The sequence below is a fragment of the Athene noctua genome, chromosome 7 (assembly GCF_965140245.1).
Source record: "Athene noctua chromosome 7, bAthNoc1.hap1.1, whole genome shotgun sequence".
In the NCBI taxonomy this organism is placed as follows: Eukaryota; Metazoa; Chordata; class Aves; order Strigiformes; family Strigidae; genus Athene; species Athene noctua.
In genome coordinates, this window is record NC_134043.1 from 26,672,576 (window position 1) to 26,697,144 (window position 24,569).

The window sequence follows — 24,569 nt, forward strand, 5'->3', positions numbered from 1 at the left end:
AGCCATACTAGCACCAAATATACTAATGTGTCAGGGTAGGCCAGGGTGGAGGGGGAAGCTGGGATTGAGTATGAGAGGAGCACTGAGGAGAGGAGGCTGTAGGAAAAGGAGGCACAGTGCTTGCCATGGGCCAGACCAATTGTTTCTGGGCTGGACATTCCCCACCTCTGCTTTAAGCCTTCGCAGATCCCCTTTGACAACGCTGCGGTCTCCCCAGGGGTCCACAGACCACGGGTTGAGAACAACTGATCTAAGTGTTCACACCTGTGGCAGGGGCAGCCGCCCAATGGAAGCAGAGCTTCTTGGCTGCTGCAGTGTAGCAGCTCCTGGCTGCCCTTGCTCTCGGGGCCTCATGGTAATTGGTGCCTTTGGCCAAAGGGAGCCGCTACTGACTCCAGGTCAGATTCGCCCTGGGTATAAATGGAGTCCCCTGGGGGAGCCATTTGGAGCTTGTTCCCCGGAGCAGCAGCTGCGGTTGAGGACTCTCCCCTTGGGTCAGGACACTGCCCAAGGAAACTCCTCGAGGGGCCTTGGGTTGGGACGCTGCCCTGAGCAGGTCCTCGAGGGTGAGAGCCCTCACTTGTCAGGAGCGTGATAGAGCAGTTTGGGTTGTCGTTAAACCCTAGGTAGCAGGGCTTTGTTATGTGTTCTGGGTTGCTGTTAAACCCTAGAAAGCTGTTCTGTTCTCCTCTCACAGATATTCAAACCTGTATTTTGTGGAGAGCTAGTTACCTGTGTTAATAATATTTTTTAATTGTTTTTGGTGGTTGGCTGTTTATTTGAAAGCATCCATAACAACACCTTCTGAGTCAGTGGAACTGAACAGGGGTCTACCCCATGTAATTTATTACCCAGAATAAGATATGAGAAAATCATGAGTTTAAAAAAATAGTAATAAAAATGGGCATCATACACATGCATTATGCTTAACAATCTTCTACCGTTCTGTAACATTTTCCTCTACTCAAAGAAGTAAACTTCATCTTATAAGTTTCTACTTGGAGAAAGAGAAACAATTTTTAAGAGCGTTATTACCTTCCATTAAAGGAAGCATAAAACAGCAGCAAAAAATACAAAAGCACAGAAGACACTTGATAAAATTCAATTAATCCAAATACTAGCCAGGCAATTACACTGTCTCAATGAAAATACCAACAGCAAGAGACATGCTTATTTAGACATTATGACTAGACAGGTAAGCAGAACACCTACGTCTCATTAGGTAGAACTTTTATTTCTCAAAATAAGCAGCAATTCAGGACATGCTTCACAAGCAGCCCAGCCCTCCTAACGTAAGCATATTCCTGCCTGTCAGTCAAGCCCAAATTAATATAGATTACCTCAGTGCCATGCAGCACTCATCTATTCAAAGCAGGCAGTAGCTAGATATGAAAACCCTCCATGGCAGTGTCAACAAAATCAACAATACAAGCAGGGAACAACACATGAAGCACAGCAACCCGAGGAAGATGGCTGGCTGTGTAGCACCCAGGTCCAGCAGAGACCAATGGGGCAATACCATCCCTGGACCTTGGAAGATCTCTGTTAAAACACTCCTTGCTTTGCTGTATCAACTTTCAAGGTGATGTCTGTCACACATAAATGTGTTTATATTAGCTGAGCCAGCAGAGGCAATGTCTATTTAAGAACACAGATTAGAAAAGAAGAAAGCAAGCTACCAAGGATGATGGATATAACCACATTTTGGTCCCTGACAGGAACAGAGGTCTCACATTGTTACTTTGAGAAAAGTATAAGGCATTGTCTATCAAAAAAGGCTCGCCTCTGAAACAGCAGCAGCAGCACTTCATAAGCACAAGGGACCAATGAAGGACTGCCACCCACAAAACATGCCCCAAAAACCCAAAACCTATGAATCCCAGTCTACTTTACTGCAAGGAAAACTATTTTAAAACTATTTACCTCAATGTTTCCTATAGTGTGAAATCCTTTGAGTTTAGTATGCTACTTGATTGTTTGCTCTTGACTGTGTCAAAGTTTACATCAAGATGTGTAATGTCGCATAGCTTCTAAACCCTCAGCCAAATACTCTATAGCATAAAGATCCATACAGAATACACCATCCTTAAAATGATATGATTATTAAGCTCTATACCATCTAGGCAGCCTGTACCACTACTTAGGTGGTAACCACCAAAAGACTACCAAATGAACCATGGGAAAAGATTAACGGCTTGGACCTGACTACTTAAGTTCTGATTACTTTAGAAGCACCTGCCTGAGGACTGATTTCTTTGAAATTTTTTTTTTTAATTCACAGTGAAACCACCAACATTTTGTTTCTTCCTTTGTCAGCAAGCTCAAAAATATTTGTTGTATCTAGACAGATATAGTTAAGACTAGTACAGAATGACTCTTCATTTTCATGAAAAATTAATTTATCAGAAAAAAAATCAACAAAAACCATAGTCTCCCAAAAGAATGTACTAATGAAGTCTGGTCAAAAAGGTGTAATACTAAAAAATCACTTAATTAAAAAGGCACATGAACAGCAATCTTTTGGTATCTTCAGAAAGTGTGAGCAGTGAAGCTATAAACAGTTTTTTTAACTAGCTCACATGACATTAAATTTTCATATATTTAATTAGTACCAATTACACCAAGATCCAACCAGATTAGCCTATTAAAATTTGCATATAGTTTGATCATAGCTCTTATACCCATAATATAAAGTAGGAGTTTTAATTCAGTAGCATCAATAAAGGTAACTGCACTTTTTTTCCTATAAATTATAAGAAATTATAAAAGCTGTTGTGGACTCTAAAACACCAGAGTAAATTGCACATTCCTTAGAAAAGGAACTGCAAAACAAAGTGCTATAGGGTGTATAAAACTCATCCCATTATAATTGAATGTTAAGCTAAAGGACTCATGAAGAAGTAAAAACAAAAATCACAGCTACACAGAATGACAGAACAGCCCGAATTGAAAGGGACCTCAAAAGATTACCTGGTCCAACCCTTCGGTTGGAATAGAAAGGGCATGCAGAAATATTTCTCAGAAACTGAAGAACTTTCAATTGACTGCAGAGTCTTAAACTTAGCTTCCTACACTAGCTGACTATACCTTAATCCCACTCTAACCTGTCTTTCTATTCAGCACAGCTAACAGAACATGCAATCATCATTCATCAAGTAATTAAAAGTATTACAGTGTAAGAAAGATGCTCTTTTATTTTCAGGACTTCACATAGCCAGTAGACAAAACCATCAGTCATACAAATCTGCACTACTAAATAATCTGAAGTACTATTTGATTGCTTGCTGCTTTAACTGAGCTCTTACAGAATTAGCGGTAGGGTTTTTCAAGTAAGTTACATAAAACAATGATAATGTAACAAAAACATAAGTATGCATTTATATACCATCCTCAACCAAAAATAGAGGAGGTTTCATGATCATTTTCCTTAAAACTAAAAATTTGAAAATGATAACATTTTAATTTTGATAGAGCAGAAGCGTTAGAAAAAGGGAAAAATGAACAGAAGATAATAATTTTAATTACGGGGAATCACTCTGACAACAGAGGGAAAATAAAGTTATTCAGTGAAGTGTTTCTCTAGTGCTAACTAAATCTAGTGAAATCATTTACAGATTGTTCTGTAAAGCAGCACCAGGACACTGACTGTAGTTGCAATCTGATTTACATAGCAGAAGAAGACATTTGAAAATAACCCTTAACACTGAAAAGATCGGTAAGAAATTAGGATACCAAGAAAATTACCATCACAAGGCAAGAGGGTGGATGCACAGATTCTCAGGAGCATGCATGGCACAGTTGGCCAAAGGTCCTCAGGCTTCAGATCCAGTTCACCAAAACAGACAGAAACCTCAGGGAGACAAGTTTCACTGACACACCCAAGTAACTGGCCACTGAAGAGAAAGAAGAGGTTCAACATGGTAATTCAGGGGCATCCCAGAGAAATCCTGTTTCTGTATTAGCAACCCTAATGGAGAGGAAATGTTTCCACGCAAGGTGGCAGCAACCTAATGAAGGGAAATTATTTCATAATGTGTCTGCTTGATAAGATGACCAGATTTACTTTTGAATTGATCGATACCTCTCTAGGGGCAAGAAAAAGGGAACTACTGCATTAGGTGTTTCTACCATGAACCAACTGTCTAGATTTCCGACAGTATCAGAGGGCTGCAATGATGACTTGCCACCTGGGTGTAAAGGTGAGAAGTTTTCACACAGTATCTGAACACCGTCTTGCGAAATACTGGAGATGAACCAGCAGTAATAGTTCATGTAGACACCAGTAAGATAAGAAAGAGGTTTCAGAGTTACAACTTGAGATGCTTAGAAAGGAAGCTGAAAGACCAGCACCTTCATGGTAGCATCATCATTCCTGGTAAAAGCCACAGAATTACATGAGGACATGTGCCTGAGAAAACCATGAATCCCAGTGAATTGAAACTGATAAGCTTCTGGAAGAACAAGCAACAGCACAGTAAGTAACAGAGCATCTACAAGCATAAGAAAGCAAAATTAACACTCATGGCAGACACTATTCCCTAGTTTCATCTCACAAATTAGATTACAGTCTTGACTTCTGTTTTAAAGATATCACTTTTGAATGTCTCCTCCCCTTCCATCCAAGCAAAACATGTTCTCCTTTACAATGCAGTCATCTTTTCCCTTTCAGCAAAGTTCCCCATTATCTCTGCATCTTTTTTTTTCCCCTTAAAAATCTCCAGGCACCTTTGCTGAAGCTTTATCAAAACTAAGGCTCTCTACAGTACTGCCTAGGACATGATGGAGAAGAGGGACTTGTACTACAGGCAAGAGCCAGAAACACCCACACGGGATCGTCTCCCACTCCAATCTTGCATCTCAACTTCTCCACAGGGAATCTCACTAGAAATACACTAACACAGGAAGAATGAAGAAGCACCTGCAACACATGTTCAGAGCAGAAGTCCCTCAGCTAATACCCAACAGCAATCTCCCACTCAGCACAACATATCAAATGGAAAGGAACTGGGATTTTATGATTGCTTTCCTTGCTTGAAGAATACTCAAGGAATTGGTCAGGATGTAGTTATTAACTCTAGGTTTAAGCAAAGGAGAAGACTCTAAATGAGCTTGAAAAGTTGGCTGGTACTCCTATCTGGAAGTCTACTTATGATAAGCCCTTTGTCAAACTTCTCAGCTGTTAAACTAACTTAATTCATACTTGCCATTACCACACTCTTCTGCAAATATTTTGAGGAGTTTTGCAATATGATTCTTGGAGGCAGTCGTCCGGCTTACATAACCTTGTTTACATTGATGAATAAACTCTTCTCCTGATCTGCTTGCACATAACCCCCCCTTCCCTTTGACTGTATCTTGAAGCCAAAGTCAGTTTGCTTTCAAGAATAACACGAGAAAAAGGAGTAACACTTTATATATTTTTGGGGTTTAATGGCCCAAACAAAGGAAAGCCATAAGTGATAAATCTGGAGCAGAGGAAACTGCAAACCAAATCATATCAAAGTTTATGCAGAAATACAGTACCTTTTATTAGAACCAATAACAGTTGGGACAAGGTTGACAAGAAGAGAAAAAAAAAAAAACCTCGATCTTGGATGTAATTCCTTTACCATACAACTACTGTGCATACACAGGTACTTCACTTTTACCAAATACCAGCTAGTAGAACATTTGTCTGCTTACAAAAGCCCCAATGGCAAAATCTCCTTGTATTATATGGCTTGCAAGCAATATAAGCACTAATGATACATGCGGTGCTTTAAAATGTCAAACTACCTTTATAAAGCCCTCACTTACAAGAAGATATTTATGCAGTAGAAAATATCAGCTCTTGCTAACAGACAAATGAATAAAGGACACTGACTGAATAGCATTTCTGTTTTAGGCCTAAAGAGGTCCTTAGAGATCTATGAAAACAAGCTGAAATCACCTGTCCTTATTTAAAAAAAAACTGAAGAAACATGTATTTAAATTATCATTTACAAATCATCAGCTTGTTTCCTTTAAGACTATCTCATCTGAATTATTCTCCAACCTAAGTATAAAGCAGCATTAGTAATAGAACTGAAAGTTGTCTCTGTAGGTGTTAATTTGTCTCAGACTAAAACACGATGAAAAATTGGCTTAACTGATGCCATTGAATGACCATTGGATCTCGTGATACTCAGAGGCAAGGTTTTGCTGTATTAAAAAGAAGCTATATGCTCAGGTTACTTGACATTTATAAAATGCAACATTTAGCATCACTTTAACTCAATAAAATAGCCTGTGCTTTGCTGCCATACAGGGGTTTAAGGTTTTTGCATTTTATTTTTTTCTTAATCCTGAATTTTAGAAATAATATTCTGTTAATGAAAATCAATTCACAGATTTCTCTTCTCACTAATTACACTCTTACTCTATGAAAAAGTATGTTGGAGACATGCAAGTCTTTAAATTTAATCCACCACAGGAAAACTACAGAACAGCAAGATGAAGTCAGCTCTCAAGAAAAGAAATGCAAAGCTTCACATGGTAGCAGTGCTTTTCTCCCCTCCCCCCCCCCCCCCCCCCCTTTTTTTTTTTTCCTTATAGTTATACCAAGAACTTGACCTAAACACCATGGATTTTGTAGATCATACTTTATGCCAGATTTCACTCAGGTAAACTTTCTCAAAACTACCACTAATCTAGACTAGTACTTACGGTTGACAAACACACCATGTCCTGTAAATAACAGCTCTCTGAGGAAAATTAAAAATGTGTGTTTTTTCAAGTTTATAAAGCAGAAGCATATTTTGTTTAGTATTGACATATCTCTCCATTTTTGTTTTCTTTGTATTTGTTATATGGCCACTAACAGATAAGCAGCAGTGGCAGCTGCATTATGGTTAAAGTATCACCTGTATGTTCTTTCACAACAAATCCATAAGTGACAATCTTAAAAATTTATTTGCCCAAGATGACAACAGATATTTGGAACTTTTATGTGAAACCTGATGGCTGAAGAGACGACCAGAAGCAGCAGGGATGAAACTGTAAGTTTTAATTTGGCACTGATTGTTTCTTCTTGTATCAAATTTGTTTCTAACATCTACCAAAACAGACATGACATAAGGAAGCTAATAGGAATAGACCATTATGTGCTGAGGCTAATTATAATCATGTAGCTGATACAGAACAAGTCTATGTCATTGGATGATTCAGTGTAGATCCACTACTGACTGCAGAAGTATGGCCTCAAGCTGAAGCAATTAACTTCATGTCAATAGAGGTCTCTTCTGTCATCTCAGGATTAGATGGAAATCAACCAATGCATTTTTCGTGTTTGATTTTATCTCATTTCTTCTGCTTTGGCTTGGAAGTGTTCTTGAAGCTTTAAGATCACCAGGACCTAGCAGGTTCTTCTGACAAACAATTTCTTTTTTAAGTACATTTGAATACTTTTAAAAAACACTTATGCTGCCCAAGACAGAACCTCTGAAATTTTCTTTTCCCAGTAGAGCTCTCCCAGGTTGGTTCTAGCTACAACACCAAGGTCTTCTTGGACTTTCTCAGAGAATAATCTTGGAATTTATCCTTATTGTTCTCAAAAATGGCAAAAACAGGGGAACGAAAGCTTACACACATCTTTTGTTCTTCAGAAACACAGAGCATTCAAGCCCTGATGACCCTAGGGTGCCTTGGCTAGGAAGAGGTCCCCGAGCATAGCGGTTAATCTGCAAATCCAGTACCAGTATGGAAGGTGTGCCTTAGCCAAGTACAGGTGCTCAAGGCACTGGTCTGATTCCACTGGCATTTGACAATTCATCTACACGCTAACAGCTAGACTCAAGTGGGAGCATTTGAGTTTTCTCAACTAAAAACATATTTAGACCAGGAAAATCTGACTTCTAAAACATTCAAGATACTTGCCTATCAACAGGCAAATAAGAAAATAGTGCTGTATAGCTACTGTTAGAGATATAAAATATATAAAATCTATATAGATTTTGTTTTATATATTAAACATATATATATATATATATATATATATATATATATATATAGCCAAGCTTTTAAAACTACAGAAAATACTCCGGTTTTTTAAGAAACAGCTGGTAGGTAAGCAGAAAAATTACCACATCAGGAAAAGATGGTTCCCGGTTAATTCTTATTTAACAAAAGGGAACGCAGACTACCTTCAAGTGACTGACTGTTGCTGTCAGAAAATCTGAGGTTCATATTTCATCTTCCCCTTTGGTTAAAATAGTTTTGAAATGGTTTCAAGTGTCTGGAGTATCAGCAGAATTCACATAATGGCATGGCAACCACTAAAAAGAAATCTACAGTTACCAAACTATCACATTTGAGTGCAGAAAAGAAATTTCATTTACTTCACATTGAACAATCAGCTCACGACATTCCCCTTCCTGACATGATTTTTTTTTAACGCTCCAACTTCACAGGTAGAAGTTACCTGCTCTCACAAGCATAACACTGAGATTGCTTATAATGAGGCTTTTGGAGTTGCCATTGCCTTTGGTATTGTTTCTCATTCTGAGATATACTCCATATGTGAGAATATAAAGCAGTTCTAGAAAGAAGTAGTTCCTTTAGCCATCAAAAGTTTCCCGAAATTCAACAGAAAACTGACAATGGAAGTTGGCTACAAAGAAAAAAAGGGAGAAGGGAGGACAGTATTTGCTTCCCATCAGGATAGTATACTCCAAGATGCAAGTTAGCAAATTACACTGTAAACATCGCTCATTTTATCATGTTATTTCTGAATCTTTTTACATCCAAGCTCTATCCACATTCAACATGTGTTTCTGCAACATGTCTGATGCTACCCATTACTCAGAAGCTTTACCTAGAAGCATGCCAGGGTGCCTGACAGATATATTTTATTATCTCCACAGAGTTTTATCTGAAAGTTGGGTGCAGAGGTCGACTGAGGAAACTGATTACTGATCGATTGCTGTTAAGGCTTGCTATTACTCAACACTTGTTTTTATTTTGCACAGTGCATTTTGTCAGATTACTGAAAGGTAACACATTTTAGTTAGTATTTCTCCATAACTATGTAGTTTTACAGTTCCGAAGTGAAATCTAGTATTTCTGCTAACTCTTCATAACTGCAGATTTAGAATTTTAGAATGCAAAACAGAGCCTATAGGAATACAACTTCTGAATACTAATATGTTATACTTAATTTTACTGTTAATTGAAAATATGCTTTGCAGACACTTTTGTCTTCTCCTATTCAGCAAGCCCTCTGTGGGGTTATTTAACACTGTCTGTATAATGATATGGTTCCCCACAGATTCTGCTACACAGTGCAGTAGAAACTTAATCCAATCCATTATAAGTGGCAGTGAAAGAGACATTCTCACATGATTAGTTTTTACATGGCAGCTGATGAAGTATAACATGAAAAGTTAAACTTCCAGAATTCAAATCTTATGAGTACATGAGTAGGATTGAAGACACAAAGATCATACAACTTCTTGATTCATAAATATTTGTTAAAAGAAAATCCCATCAACTAATCATGTAAATCTGAACACTATGATTAGAGATATCTGTTTCCAATTTTTAACAAGACAGAAGAATCACCCCAAAATCGCAGAAAACCCTGTCCACATTCAAGTCTAAGTTGGAGAACCTACAGCAAATTCTCAGAAGAGTCACCCTCTTCTCTCAATTGAAGACATCTCTTTCCACAGTTGCTCCCAATCCTGTGCCAGTACTTTCTCCTTTTTTACAAGTACCACATCAACATGCAATCCTATCTTGAGCTCTCTAATAATTTCATATTTCATAAACATACAGTAATCAAAACCTTTTATTTCAAACAATATTTTCATTTCTCCTTTTTCTACTTTCCTGCCTCTCACTAGGGATCTATTTCTTACTCAGCTGCCCACTCTACATTTTGTTAAAAACCTTACAAATCAGCAGAACTGTAATATCAGCTAAAGTTCTGTAACAAAACAAATAGAGCTAGGTATTGGTGCACTATGAGGAAGACATGAGGTTTTGTGAAATTCAAGTAAGCACTGAAGAACATGAGATAAAATTAACTCGTCAGCAGTCTTTACCAATTAGACCAGCAGAGAAAAAACAACAATGCATGTACTTGGAAAAGAAATGATAACCAAATCAGCTTTAGAAAGTCACAAGTTATTGGTCCTGGGGATGGTCAAATCACAGACTAAGAACTCTTAAAATCTAAAACACTGGCATCCATCAGTCTGCAAAAACTTGATGGATAATTGGAAACTTAACAAATCCTACCAAAAATGCTATTGAGCAAAGGATGTCACAAAAAAATCCTGTGATCAAATTGTTAATGATAAAAAATTACTGCAGGCTCAAAGCCACTGAGACTCCCACACATTAATCTGAGCCATGCTGAAACTGTGTCAATTAACAAAATTCCAAGCTAGAACTGGGTTAATGGAACATACATCAGGAAGCTGAAATAAGTAGTTGCTTAGAGTTCTAAGCGAACTTCGTTTTTTTGCCAGAATACTATTTTTTGTGCTCAGAGGCAGACGGTCTGCTCACTCTCTTTTTAACATATTAAAGCTAGATTCCTGTCATCATAATATAAAGCTAGGCAGAAGCAATAGAAGAATCGGGTAATCCATTATTTCTTAGGAAATGTGGTATCAAGCAAGTAGGACAAACCACAGGACTGCTGATTTCTGACCACTCCTTAAGATGATTAGGGAAAAACCTGACTGATCAAGGAGAAATTTTTAAGCAGCTAGAAATCTAAAGGGACGTAGGATTCCTAGTTGAGCCTTCTATCAGAACACAGACAAACTAGGAGATCGCTGAATTACACCGCCACCTCCTTAGGGCATGCTTTCTTACAATTACCATCCAGGATGTTAAGGTGTTAACCTAGATTATATGAAGTCGCTTCTCCTGAATGAAACACTCCTGAACAGTTCAAGTTTGAAAGAGAAGCTTTAGTGAAAACAATTCTAAAAAAGTGTCATTAACATATTTTTCCCACTCACTTTTTTACTTCCAAAGCTGTCTAACAAGTCAATTCTGTTGTTTCATAGACTGCTTCACCTGAATGAGCTCCTGAATGAGCAGGTTACCTAAATGGGGTGTTACAAAACACCTCTGGAAATTATGCAGGTATCACAGCAGGCTTCTAGGGCAGACAACCGAACTGAATCAGTTTTAACACCCCTGGAAACCCTACATGGGAGTCAGTGTTGCTTCTAAGACCCAAGAGCTAGAATATGACGTGGGGTCAGCAGTATTCATGAAGAAAATGGGAACAAAGGTGCTTTACACTGCATCCTAGCTTTAAAATATACTTTAAAAGTATGGAAGACAAAGTGCTGTACTTCCTAAGCTACACTTGTGAGGTCAGAAGTTGAACAATCTGTGCAGCCTTCCAGTTTAAGGGTTTAAAGGGAATAAAATATTTTTTTTAAAAATCACTATCAATAGAATGGAGAGAAATACACAGTAAATCAGTGGTCATGAGAGATTAAAACAAGAGACAGGAATCCAAAGACATGACTTTCTAGTAGACAGAGCTCATTGACAGAACACTTCCTGTAACTGTTAACCCTCAGCCAAAATCCATACTTAGCCTGGTCCCAAAATCTTTAACTAAGCGGACTTGGAGGACAGGGTATTTTGAACAGAAAAGTGAAACAGTTCCTTAGAGAAAAACGTGTAAGGAGGAGAAGCTGTGGCAGATGAAACTAGAGCTTGCTGCTGACTGCAATATTTATCAAAAAAATCCAAATGCTTCTATTCAAGGAATAAGCCTTTTATACATGAGTTAGGTCCTGTGTGGTCTACAAAATATTACAAATTTGATAAGGCAAAAGCTACAGCTGTTCTTAAAAACAAACCAACCCACACAACAAAGCTGTGCTAGGAAACCCCATGATGAAGTTCTAACTGTTCAATACCAAATACACACCATAAAACTTCTTCTAAAACACTGTAACTCAGCAGTCAGTAGAACTCATGAGAATAAAAATTTTGTCTGTCTTGCTTAGGAAGAGCCACAGGAGTCACTGCATCAAGGTTTCAAAAGCAAAAGAGACTATCATCAAGTCCAATTTGCACAAAAATGGCTGGAACCGCCTATTCCTCCTTCAAATCAGTAACATCTAAATATCAGAACCAAAAGAGGACAAAAATCAGCATTAATGCGTCTGTTCTCTATCTGAAAGCATAACACTAACATTATAAAATAAGACCTGTCATTCTTTTTCTCCCATCTGTCTACAGTGTCTTATTATCGGTTCCATTCATCTCAGTTGTCTTTTCATTTCAACTTATCTCAAGCAGAATCTCTCAAGCTGTAGAAGAATTGGACTAGGGTTATTACACAAGACAAAAGCTCAATGGTAGCACAACAGCTTTAACCCTGAGTGATTTAAGTGTTCTAGTATAAAAATAAATTTTAAAAGTTGGGCATTTAACTTTGGCCATTGAAGATAAAGTCTGATGATAACCAGCTTAAGAAGTAATAGTTTATTATTTTGAAGTAATAGTCAGTATTTTGAAGAACCGGGGGGGGGGGGGGGGGGAGGGACACGAACAACACCAAAAAGCACACTCAAGAACGAGAGTGACTACTAGTGAGTGTTTTCATTTAATGAAACTGTCCCAGTTGCTTTCAGGAATAACTTGACTCATTTTAAAAGTTATGTTAAAACCCTGGATGCGTCTCTCAAACTAAAGCTTGCTGACAAAAATGTTACCATTTAACATTTCACATAAAATATTCAAGAAAAACATTTCAGACTCTTGTCTTGTTCTGCACTTCTCTGTAATAGCCATTTTCCACCACTGGTTAGGTGCCATGTCAATCAAAGGCTATTAATTTATTCTATTTAGTGAGAACTTTTCCATTACATATTTTCACACATTTAACACAAAAGGTGTAACTTATATACAGTCTCTTACCTTGAATTAGTGGTATGTACCGTGCTAACAGCTTTGCTCTTTTCTTTTCATATCCTTTTTGAGTGATGTCTCCTAAAGAAAGTAAGAAATAAATTCATATTGTTTTGAACAGTTTTTAAATAAGCCTTCTCCTTTTTGTGATACCTTTGATTAAACTCACTAACTTTGAATCAGTCACATTAACAACAAAGACCTCGGCATGTCAGAGAAATTCATGGCCATACACATACCACCCATGCAGCACTACCAGTGCACATATGAAAATTACTGTCTTGAAGGTATACAACAGAGGAACAGTGTTTTTGTCTGCACCACCTATTCTGAACCTGGTTCTGGAGATAGTTACCATAATGCTGAATGCAGCACAAAAGATCTGCAGCGTCGCAGAAGCCAATGAAGCTAACACGCCTGGCTCTGCACCCTCCTGGGGTATCGGAAATGCTCAAGATACTAGGGTTTGAGAGAACATCATCTAGCACACCTATGTAGTGCCTTCCAAACTCTAGACTATGTTGTCTGCTCTGCACTGTGCAGGCACATCAGTTCTCTGCTTTCAAATTCCAAGAGGTGACAATCTCCTAATGCTAATTTTAATTCACAGTTCTCATCTGCCATCCTGTTTTAAACCTATGCTGCAGACTCCACTGGTAAAACGTGATGTGTTTTCACACAGACTACAATAAAACTTTTGTAGAAACCCAAAATAAGTTTTTGAGACATTTCAGAATCTGTACTTCCACGATTCTACCAACAGAACAAGGTGTCGTCACACAAAACCATCAGCAGGCTTAGAATTAAAACAAAAAAAACCAAACCCCACAAAAATTTTACAAGCTTTGTGCATTTTCTATGTCTCAGCATAGAAGGGAAAACAGTCATCTCAAACAACTTAAAACCACTCCCACCTCCCAAAATTCACCCTTGCTTAAAGATAGTGAGATACTATGACATTCCACTAGGAAAGAGGATTTTTATCCCCCCACACCTGGCAAATCACAGAATGCTTTGGGTTGGAAGGAACTTCAAAGATCACCCTAGTTCCAAGCACCTGCCATGGGCAGGGACACCTTCCACTAGCCCAGGTTGCCCAAAGCCCCGTCCAACCTGGCCTTGAACACTGCCAGGGAGGGGGCAGCCACAGCTTCTCTGGGCAACCTGTGCCAGGGCCTCACCACCCTCACAGGGAAGAATTTCTTCCTTACATCTAATCTAAATCTACCCTCTTTCAGTTTAAAACCATCACCCCTCATCCTATCTCTACATTCCCCCCTTTAAGTACTGGGAAGCCACTATAAGGTCTCCCTGGAGCCTTCTCTTCTCCGGGCTGAACACCCCCAGCTCTCTCAGCCTGTCCTCACAGGGGAGGTGCTCCAGCCCCTGATGATGTTCATGGCCTCCTCTGGACCCGTTCAAGCAGGTCCATGTCCGTCTGCTGTTGGTGCCCCCAGAGCTGGACACAGCATTGCAGGGGGATCTCACCAGTGGAGAGCAGAGGGGCAGAATCCCCCCCCTCACCCTGCAGGCCACACTGCTCTTGATGCAGTCCAGGATACAGTTGGCTTTCTGGGCTGTAAGCACACACTGCTGGCTCACAGTCAGTTTTCCATCCACCAATACCCCCAAGTCCTTCTCTTTAGGGCTGCTCTCAATCCAGTCATTTCCCAGCCTGGATTTGTGCTTGGGATTGCCCCGACACATGTGCAGGACCTTCCACTTGGCCTTGAACTTCATAAGGTTTGCCCAGTCCCACCTCTCCAGCCTGTCCAGGTCCCTCTGGATGGTACATCCTTGCCCTCCAGTGTGTCACCACACCACATAGCTCGGTCTAATCAGTGAACTTGCTGAGGGTGCGCTTTGTCCCACCATCCATGTCACCAACAAAGATGTTAAACAGTGCCGGTCCCAACACCCACCCCTGAGGAACGTCACTGCTCCCCACTTGCCATCGAGCAACTCTGAGTGCAACCATCATGTATTACAACAGCACGAAATATAATCAAGATTAAAGACATTAAAAATATATGATAGTATTTTTGAAAACATATTCAAGTAGAAGGTGAATTTTGGAAATGTAGGCAGATAATTATCATGACTTTAATTTGGACACAAAAGTAAGATTTTACATTTAGATCTTTGCTTCAAGCACATTCCTCCAGCAACATACTGGTGAAACTGCATATCAAAGCAAACTACAGAGAAGAAAAAAAAAAGGCATGAATTACATATATATGGATTAAGTAAAACATCCTACCTCTGGCCATTTGCTTTCTGTCAAACCTGAAACTTTCTCAATCCTACCCACACAAGGAATCAAAAGTTAATGTCTGGAAACTGTAACAGGACTAAAAAAGAAAATAAAATTCTTTAAGTCTTAGCACAGTTGGCGCTTGAATGGATGTAGGTCTTTCATTGACAGAACTCCAAGAATCTCTGCCTCTCTGACATCAGTCATCAGGTGTGCAGTAAGAGCTGACAACATATCCAAGACCTGGGACTTTGCTAGGTAATTATCCTTATCCTTACCAAAGCTTTCTGCAGGCAACCAGCAGAACTGAGTTATGAGGACAATCCAGAGAAAGGCAGAGCATGATTTACATGGGATTCATTCCCTTTGGAAACGAGGCTATAAAATTATATATAAGACTATATGTAACACTTTTAATTGATCCAGATGAGTGGCATGGCTTGGGTATGCAGAAGCAGGAAGCCCTTTTCCAGTGTCACGTTTTACAAAGTAGAGTTCTTATTCTGTATTTTAAAATGTTTCTCTGGTATTTGCCTTAATACACACAGGTTGGTTTTGGTTTTTTGTTTAACATTGCCCATAGCACTATGTGATCTAAACATATTTCCTCAAACATCCACCTCCCTCCTACATCAGAGGACACTGCTAACAGAAACAAAGTCACTTCATTCTACCTTCCCCCCTGCAATTAAGTGAATATACATCATTTAAAATTACTGACTGTATGCCAAAACAAGCAGTGAGATCTTGAAGGAACTGTTCAAAACAAGTATCAAAAAAAAAGCCAAATTCTGGAGTGCTTGAATCATTGCCAGTATTTCAACCTACAACCAAACAGAATTTATCAGTTTTTACTCATAAACCTGTGTGAATATTTCACATAAAATTTGGACATAAACCAGAAATACTTTGGTTACCCTCTTTCTTTAGGAGAAAAAAATATATAGAAATATAATTTATATATACATAAATGTATATTATTATATCAAAACAAGAATGAAATCAAAACAAAACACACAAATACCCAAGCAGAATGGTGTGCCTGTGAATAGCTGATCAAAATGACAAATTACACTCTTTAAGTAAGTCATTTCTACAAAGAAAGAAAAAGGAGACCAAAGATTATGTATTATTTTCAGTTATGGAGAAAAAAAACCCAACACACAGACAAGAAGCACCAGTAAGAAGAACAGTTAATCTTAAATGCTGTATGTAACACAAATTTGCCATACCGTAACTTCAGTGAGGACGGTAATTTTCACAGCTTCATAAGTGATTCAGGTAATCCTTAGTGCCTATCTCTGCACAGATCAGCTACCTTGCCAGGTATCACCCAACTGAAGAGGTACGCCATGGAAGCAGCAGATCAAAAGACAGGGTTGAAAAGAGAGTCCCATTTAAACCAGAATACCTCAAACTTTGGCATCTCACTGCATTTGGAAATTCTTTGATCTTACTGGAATGCTGACTTGTATTATTTTCATTGAATCAGGTTAAGAAAAGTCCAAATCAAAAGCATCTCTGTCGACTTTTGCAGCCCCACTGGTAAGTCAGACTTTGCTGCCTAGCAAAGCTTTTCTTTGTTCCTTTCTCAAAAGCTCGGTGATGGACTCCTCCTGACAATTGCTCCCCACCCCCTCACCCTCAGAGCCTCCTCCGTGGGATTAACCCATCATTTGGGGTTCTTTGTGATCCCTCACCTCTTCCAAAAAGAGCTGCTTAGCCACATCTGGTATGCTGGGGCCACAGCTGCTGTCATTTAGCCTCACTTTCTCCCTAGTTATTAGATTACACAAAAGCAATATGAGGTTCCTCAGTCTCAGCAAACCAGCTGGGAAGCCTGGATAAAGCCAGACACAGGGTCAAGCTGTTAGTTCTCTGCCTGGAATATCTGACATACTGTAAAACAAGTTTGAGGCTCCAAGAAAATTAATCTAGACAGAGAGGAAAGCACTGGCATTTCTTAAAATCATCTATTAAAATTATTTCCTTAATTACCGCACAAAAATCTGTCATGCAGTTACCTCAAATCTACCTAGGCATGTTTTTATTTCACTATAGTTAAAGCCAAATTAACTAAAAAAAACCCCCAAACCTGCATTTTATTCAGGTTTTGATGCATTATTTTTCCCTGGTTATCCACTTGCTGGATTAAAAAATGTCAACTTGTTTATTTTCAATTCTGAAAAGTAGGTGGGAAACACTAAGTGCTTCAATGCTCTTCAGAAAACATAAGAATAAGAAACAAGCACATGCTTTACTGCCTAGATACAGCTGCCATGCTTCATTGCGTCACAAAATCCTCACACTGCAAATTCTAACTTTGTAACTTCAAGTATTTTATGGTAGCTAACAATATGATAGATAACAAAAGGGTTTTTTTAAGCCATGAATTGGGCATATGTGAGCTATGTAGCCCATAAATAAATACAGCATGCCTAAGAAGACATTATTTCCTTGATCACCCAAGGACAACCACAAGTGCAGCAATCTCTTCAGTGCATAAACATCCAGGGCAGAGCACATCCAGTGCTGTTACTGCTCCTCTGCAGCTTTGTATCCCTGCACTGAGGAGTCCTTGAAGGCTTCTGTTGGAGAAGGGAAAATGGGCAAGATACAGGCACTGAAAGGCTCATGGAAAGGTGAGTGTGCTATTGAGTGACTTCTCCAGTCCTTACTCAGTAGTTTGCACTTAAATTCTCTCTGGGAACAGCTATAAGAAGAGGCAGCACACTGCTGGCAATAGGTCTTGAGAGTCCGTTGCTGTGTCAATGCTCTTCCCAAGATGACTGTGCATATACCATACAGATGAGGGCTGCTCTGTGAGAGCCTAGTACTCGCTAAAGAGAAGGAAATGGCTCCAGGTCACCAATTTGCAGAGGTCAAGAATAGAGACATTTCTAAGTGAGGTAACTGTGCATTAAATGTGGATGAAAAAAATAAGATATATTAGATCTGTAAGATGAAAACTTTAACGATTCCTTGGTTTGGCCACTGGTGAGCACAGTCACAATCTCAGGTACATTAATTATTGGCAAATCACTGCAGCAGCTTTTGCCAGTTCCTTCAGTATAAAGTGAACGTCAAGGCTGTGAATACTGGCTTCTGCCTGAAGAGGTGGTTCTTGGATGTTTTGAAAAGGCAGGCAATCTGCCAGTCTAAAACAACTCAAAAGTCACCTGTGGAAAACTTGAAAGTAAATCTCCAGTGTTTCTGGGGACAGGCTGTCACTGTATTTGAAGGGTTGGTGGAGTTGGAAAAGTCAATTCCGCAGTCATAATTTCTAATTCTACCTCTTAAGACATGCTTGGTAAATATTTTTAAGTGAAACAACTCATCAAGCTTTATTTTGCATCATCCTAGAAGTATTATAAAAGGAACACTGCATTGCCACATGATTTTGACTTACTTCAAAGTCAGAAACAACAAAAAATTGCACAAGAAATAATTACTCTGACATCTGTGATTTTTGCCCACTGTGAAAGCAAAAATAATCAAGGCATTTCTAAGAACTATGATCATCAACAATAAGGAAAGCCAGTAACACTTGGTGTCAAAGCTGGGGAATCAAAAGATAGTGGTGAGGAACATTGAACCATGCAGCCAGCAGAAGAAATAGCTCCCTTTCTTATGTTTCTGTCCTCCAGAGTAAACAATGTGCCAACCAGTCCTGAGGAAATTGCTGTTAATGGAAGCACACAGGAAAAGACACCGATAAAAAGGTTGATGACAATAGAACCATCAATGGATAGTTCATCTCCTGTGCTAACAGGGCAAAGCTCTGAAACTAGAGCTATTGGAGCATGAAGACCACAGAGCTTCCGAGTAGTATCATGCATGTGCATAGCAAGGTAAAGCATTCTTGATACAGCCTCAGAAAGCACCAATGAGAAATAACAGCCAACATCAACAGGGAAAAAGTTCCTTAAGGATGCTTACTACTCAAAGGCTAGAACCAATACAGACAAGCAATAGCTAGTAATTGGTGCACCTCATCTGAAATAAGGATGATGAAACCACCTAAACAACAAGCCCTATTACAAAATCTCAAATATAGCTCTGAGAATTGCAGTAAGCAGAGACTGAAAAAAAAAAAAAATCCACGCTCCTGGGAATACATTTATTTTCCATCAAGATGCATTTACAGTACATCAGCAGGCTTCAGAAAGTTCTTGCTAATAGTAATCAACATGTAAAAGACTGAAAATGGAGAGAGCATGACAGTAGGATAAAGCCGTTTCTTCATCAAGGGGCAGATGCACAGCAGTAGATACATGTAATTCCTGAAATGAATATTGAGTCGTCATGGGAAGTCAGATCTGTATTCTCAGTCATATATGATACATCTCAAGCAATGTCATGCGCCCCTTGTTACCCAGCCTTCAAACTGCGAGGTACAGCACCCTGGTAACCAACACTGGTTGCTGATACCCTGAGAAAGAATAGAGTGCGGCACTGAAATACAGCAGGATGGTTATATTTATGCCTAAACTCATAGTCACAAACAGGGCCTTGAGGAAGAGGAGGAGCAGCTCTGCTGGATGCTGAACACCCTCACCGGGCAGGGCCATGCAGCACAGGGCATCTTCATGCTGTGGCATTCAAAAGGTGGCAAAAAGGCAAGGTCAGTACCTTACCAAACAGCCATCTACCTGTTAACACCTGACTCCAAAACGAAGACCAAATCACAAAAATGCCTACAAGGTTGCCACTTAATTGAAATTAACATCTCAAAATCAAATGTTAAGAGGGTGTTTCCAAAGTCTAGCATTTGCTTAGGAAGAAGGTAAAACCAGCACAATTGCAACCCTGATAAAGTGGTTGATGGATGAACCCCCACGTAGCCAAGACCGCTGCACCAACAGCACTGAAGAAGAAATGTTTCGTTAAGCCTTCATTCTGGGACTGATAAACTTGTGGATGAGAGGACTAATCCCAGAATTCTAAGACAACGATCTCATGTGCATGAGTATTTGCCACACAGATGAGAAGTGCCTTGCTACCCAGCAAAGGATGGAAAGCAAGAGACATTGGGAGTTCCCAACCCCCACTGAGATTAAAGGGCAGAACTGTCAAAGTTAACCAAGGTCTTCCTGGCTTGAAGACAAAAAAAACCAAACCAAAACACACACCAAAAAAAAAAAAAAACACAGAAAAAAAAAAAACAAACTACAAAACAACCAAACCACCAGAACTTTATTATTCACATAAAGTTTTGTGGACTTCTCCAGAAGATAATCATACTCACTGTTTAAATACACTTAAAGGCATACCTAGCCAACATTTGGAAAGACATGTTCCCTTTCAAGGCTGCAGACATGTCTCATAAGAACGTTGAATCTGACAGGTGCAGGCAGTTCAGGGTTGAAATATGACCTTGAGGAAAGCCCCTGAAGATGAAACAAATATCAAAATACAAATCCTTGAAGAGATAGCAGAAATATTGGAAAGGAAGGGGGAAGATTGATGAAAACTTGCAGAAATTAAATACTCTTAAGAAAACTGGAAGTGGTTTAGGGACATATTTTCTCCATATACACACCCATGAGCTTCAAGTGGGCTGCATACAGGTGAGCCATTAACAGATTCTGCCAAGTGACAGTTCACAATCTGCCAAGTGACAGTTCACAATCATTAACTCTCAAGTTTTAGTCACCAATTAAATCTAAAAAACAGAACAACTCTCCCAAACCTACTACTACTTCCCATTACAAGCCTTGGTTACCTGCTACACATTTTTCCTCCACACTTTTTTTGTATAAATCAGGCAAAAACCAAACTGATCAACAGATAACAAAGGAACCAGAAGATTAAAATCATTATTTGCGATTGAAGTGTTTTGGACTTCCAAGCTATGCAGAAGCCAACATTTGCTGTCACCATGAGACACGGTCTCTGGTAGGTCTGTGCTGTTCAAATCCAATAGTCAAAGTGTTGGGTGGGGGAAAAAAAAATCTTCTATAACTGTGATTTACCCCTATCTGGAAACTAGTACACTTATTGAACAAACTGGTTCCAAACTAGATCCACATCAGCACAACTCTTCTGTCAACCATGCTGAGTTTTTTTCTTCATTTTTCTGACAGCTGAGGAACCACCATTTTTTTCCTGGGCAGAAAGAATTTTAGCACTGGATTCTTTCCCTAATAGCTTAATTCTAACTTAACAGTGCCTTAATAAACCAGCAGGACATCTCACAATGGTCTGTAAATATATTAAGTAATCTTGGTTCTACATTTTTAGCTACTCATATTTTTCCCATTTCAATCTTAACCTTTGATTCTTCTCCTAAAATTTTATTACAAGCTGTATATCTATCATTACTGAACTTTACACTGAAATAAGTGACTGTATACATTTTAGTGATACTGCTAAACTCAGAGGTTTGGAGGGGTTTTTTTTGGTTAAGAGTGGTAAGTACATCTGTTTCCAATTTTCACTCTTCTATAAAACTCATGCTTTGCAAACACAGCTATAAAGAAGCACTTTTAACTTGTCATGTAACTTGAAGTCCACTCTGGCATGCAGTTTCTAGTAAAGTCCCTTTTTTTTTTTTCTCTCTTCTCCATACAACATATCTTCATTCCAAGACTCATTCTATAGCACAGTATTTCAGTCACGGCTAAGTTTATGTTCATGTGTCTTTGAACAGCATAGAAAATTGTAGACGCATGAGGAGCGGATGAAGCTTTTTCTTTAACATCCAGAAAAGAACACATCCCTCCATCTGTAAGTTTTCAAAGTATTCAAACAGCAGTCCTTTATCCTGAATCATTGCTGTTTTCTGAAGTAACGGCTATCAATTGATGCCTTAATTTAGTTTGCATATGATGAGCTAAGTGAAGTGTGAAAATATCTTCATTATAATCTTTACTATTACATGCATCTGTTTAAAATTTTAAAAAGTGACATCTGATCGTTCCATATGGTGATGCATTTGACTAACTTATAAGAAATTCTATTTCAAAGATCCTATTTTAAACAGCCTGAGAACATCAAGATGCCTTTTAAGCAGTATTAGAAGTTTAGTACAAGTTCACTGAAAAATGTATGTTATTGGTAATTCCTAATTTGCAGCAGAACTTTCACCCCTTGGACAGATTTTAAGTTATCAAAGTACAAAATTTGTCTGCATGTACAAGTAGTAACATGGAGATACACAACTACCTAAATGTACAGTTTTATTAGACCTTTGCATACACAATGAAATCACTGAAACATCAAATCCTAGAAAACAGACAAATATTGACTAGCTAATTGCATGCATCTTAATGACAAAAAGGAAAGTAGTTTTACCAATATGTTAGTAGTAAAAGACTGTTTTCCACCTTGTGCAGAATTACACAATGGGACTATTTATTTTACAATACCATTAATTATGTAGTGTGCTTTATCTTGGCCTAAATTTAGTCTGATCAATCCATTAGTAGTTTTGCTATTGGCAAAGCAATGTTAGAATTAGAAAATTCTATTCCACCACATTTACACACCACCTTCTCACCTCAGTTTCAAAGCAGTTGTCAGACAAAGGCAACGCTTACATATTACAAACTAAAAAAAAAGCCAAAGTGACTGAAGTATGCAGTACAGTGAGGATGAGAGAAGCATTCCAGGTTATGTTGTTCTGCACAAAACCACACTTGTAAACTGTGCATGGATGTTGAAAGACTAGAGAGCTGCTCCTTTTTAAATACTGAGCTGCCTGTTTTTAAGCTATTACTTGTTTCATCTGTCAAGAGTCAGCATTTGACAGGGTAAAAGAAGGTTAAATAATTTGATCACAAAAGCAACCTGGCAAGTTTCCAGGCTCAGTTAGCCCAATTAATGAATTGCTCTTCTATTGCTTCAGTAAATCCTTAAACTCACTCCACAGGGAGACAGGAAAATCTCAAACTCTACCACTTCCCTTCTATCCCATTAGGGCTCTCTGTAGAATACAGAAACAGACTGACAGATGCCAGCTATGCATAGGTGTACCAGTCTGACCCTGGCTCCTGCTCCCACAATTATTTAAAAACTAGTTCTGCTTTATGTAAGTTGAGATGTTTCCTTTCAATAAAACATACTCTTACCTACCATTGCACCAGAGGACAAAAGAACCATCTTCATTAAGCTTGTGTTAAATTATGACTTCTATTTCCACAGCAGATACAAGCTTCAGAATACAATACCCTCCTGCAGATTCATAATGTCAGGCATTTTTAAGTGTGAAAACTGGTTTTGAAACACTCAATTGATATGATCTGTAAAGTTGATTAGAAACTTCACACAGAGGTTATGAACAAAATTTATCAAAACAGATACAGCTTTCATATTTCATTATTATGTAAATCAGTAATGTTGCCATCCCTTTAACAAGCTGAGGAAAGCTACACACATGGGGAGGGGGGTGTGGAAATCATCTGGTACATGGGGAATGTACTGTCTGCTTCCCACAAAAAAAACAACTAAAGAAGTTGGAAAAAAAAAAAGACTAGGAGTGGACAAGCAGTTCTACAAAAAGGATCTTTTGACATTTGAGCTAAAAATATTTTCTGACACAGCTGAAAATTACTTTGGTAAAATACAGAAATAAAAAGTTTTTGAAAGGACATTATATGCATGCAGTGTATCCCCCTTTTAAACACTACTAAGAAAACAGTGTTTCAAAATAACCAAAATCTTAGTGTACTGAAGAGATGAAAATATTCAGACTTTTTGCTTGTCAATTCCTAGATGCATCAGGGATACAATATGAAAGTAGAATAATTATGCCTGGCATGTAGTCATCAACCATTATAATGAATTAGGCCAGCAATAATTGTCTGAAACAAGTCATTTTAACCTAAAGCATGCAGTGGGGAGGGAGGGGGAAGATGCTTCACTTCCCTGCACTCCGTTGCATTGACAATTTCTACTGACAATGTCCTGGAGCAATCTTAAACTAAACTCTCTTCTGTCTTTACCACAAAAGACTCCTGAAAACTGCCCCAAAGATAAAAATACAGAAACAAGATATAGAAACATGGGACCATAAAGAAAAAAAGCTTTATAGAGTACTTTTTGCAACAACTTTAATATACATTCCTCTCCAATAACACAATGAGAAGAAAATTATTGGCTAGATAGAATTTTCTCTGTATAATTCAGTTAAGATAACCAATCACAGAACAAAATTCATATTTAACTTGGTAATAAATGCCTTATATCATGAAGTCATCCCTTGCCTTGAAGAATGTGTGTATAAATAAAAGAGGATAAAGGCACCATTTAATACTGTGTGAAGATATTAAGTTGTTCTAACTACCTTCCTGATTCAAGAAGCCTTTTTTTTTCCCTTTCACATCCTCCACACACTCATTACATAAGGCACAGTGATTAATGAGCAAGATTAAGATATTTCACACTATTGAACTTTGACATCTTG

General features: G+C 38.5%; 1 protein-coding gene across 6 annotated transcripts in view; it reads right to left on the reverse strand.

The window, feature by feature from the left end:
* The window catches only part of DIP2A (disco interacting protein 2 homolog A), a 132,875-nt gene that overhangs the window by 78,930 nt on the left and 29,376 nt on the right, over positions 1–24,569 (reverse strand). For all 6 annotated transcript variants that reach the window (XM_074910150.1, XM_074910148.1, XM_074910146.1 and 3 more), the window contains exon 2: positions 12,919–12,990. In XM_074910150.1, coding sequence (XP_074766251.1) covers positions 12,919–12,990 — 72 coding nt within the window. The remainder of the gene's footprint in view (positions 1–12,918; positions 12,991–24,569) is intronic.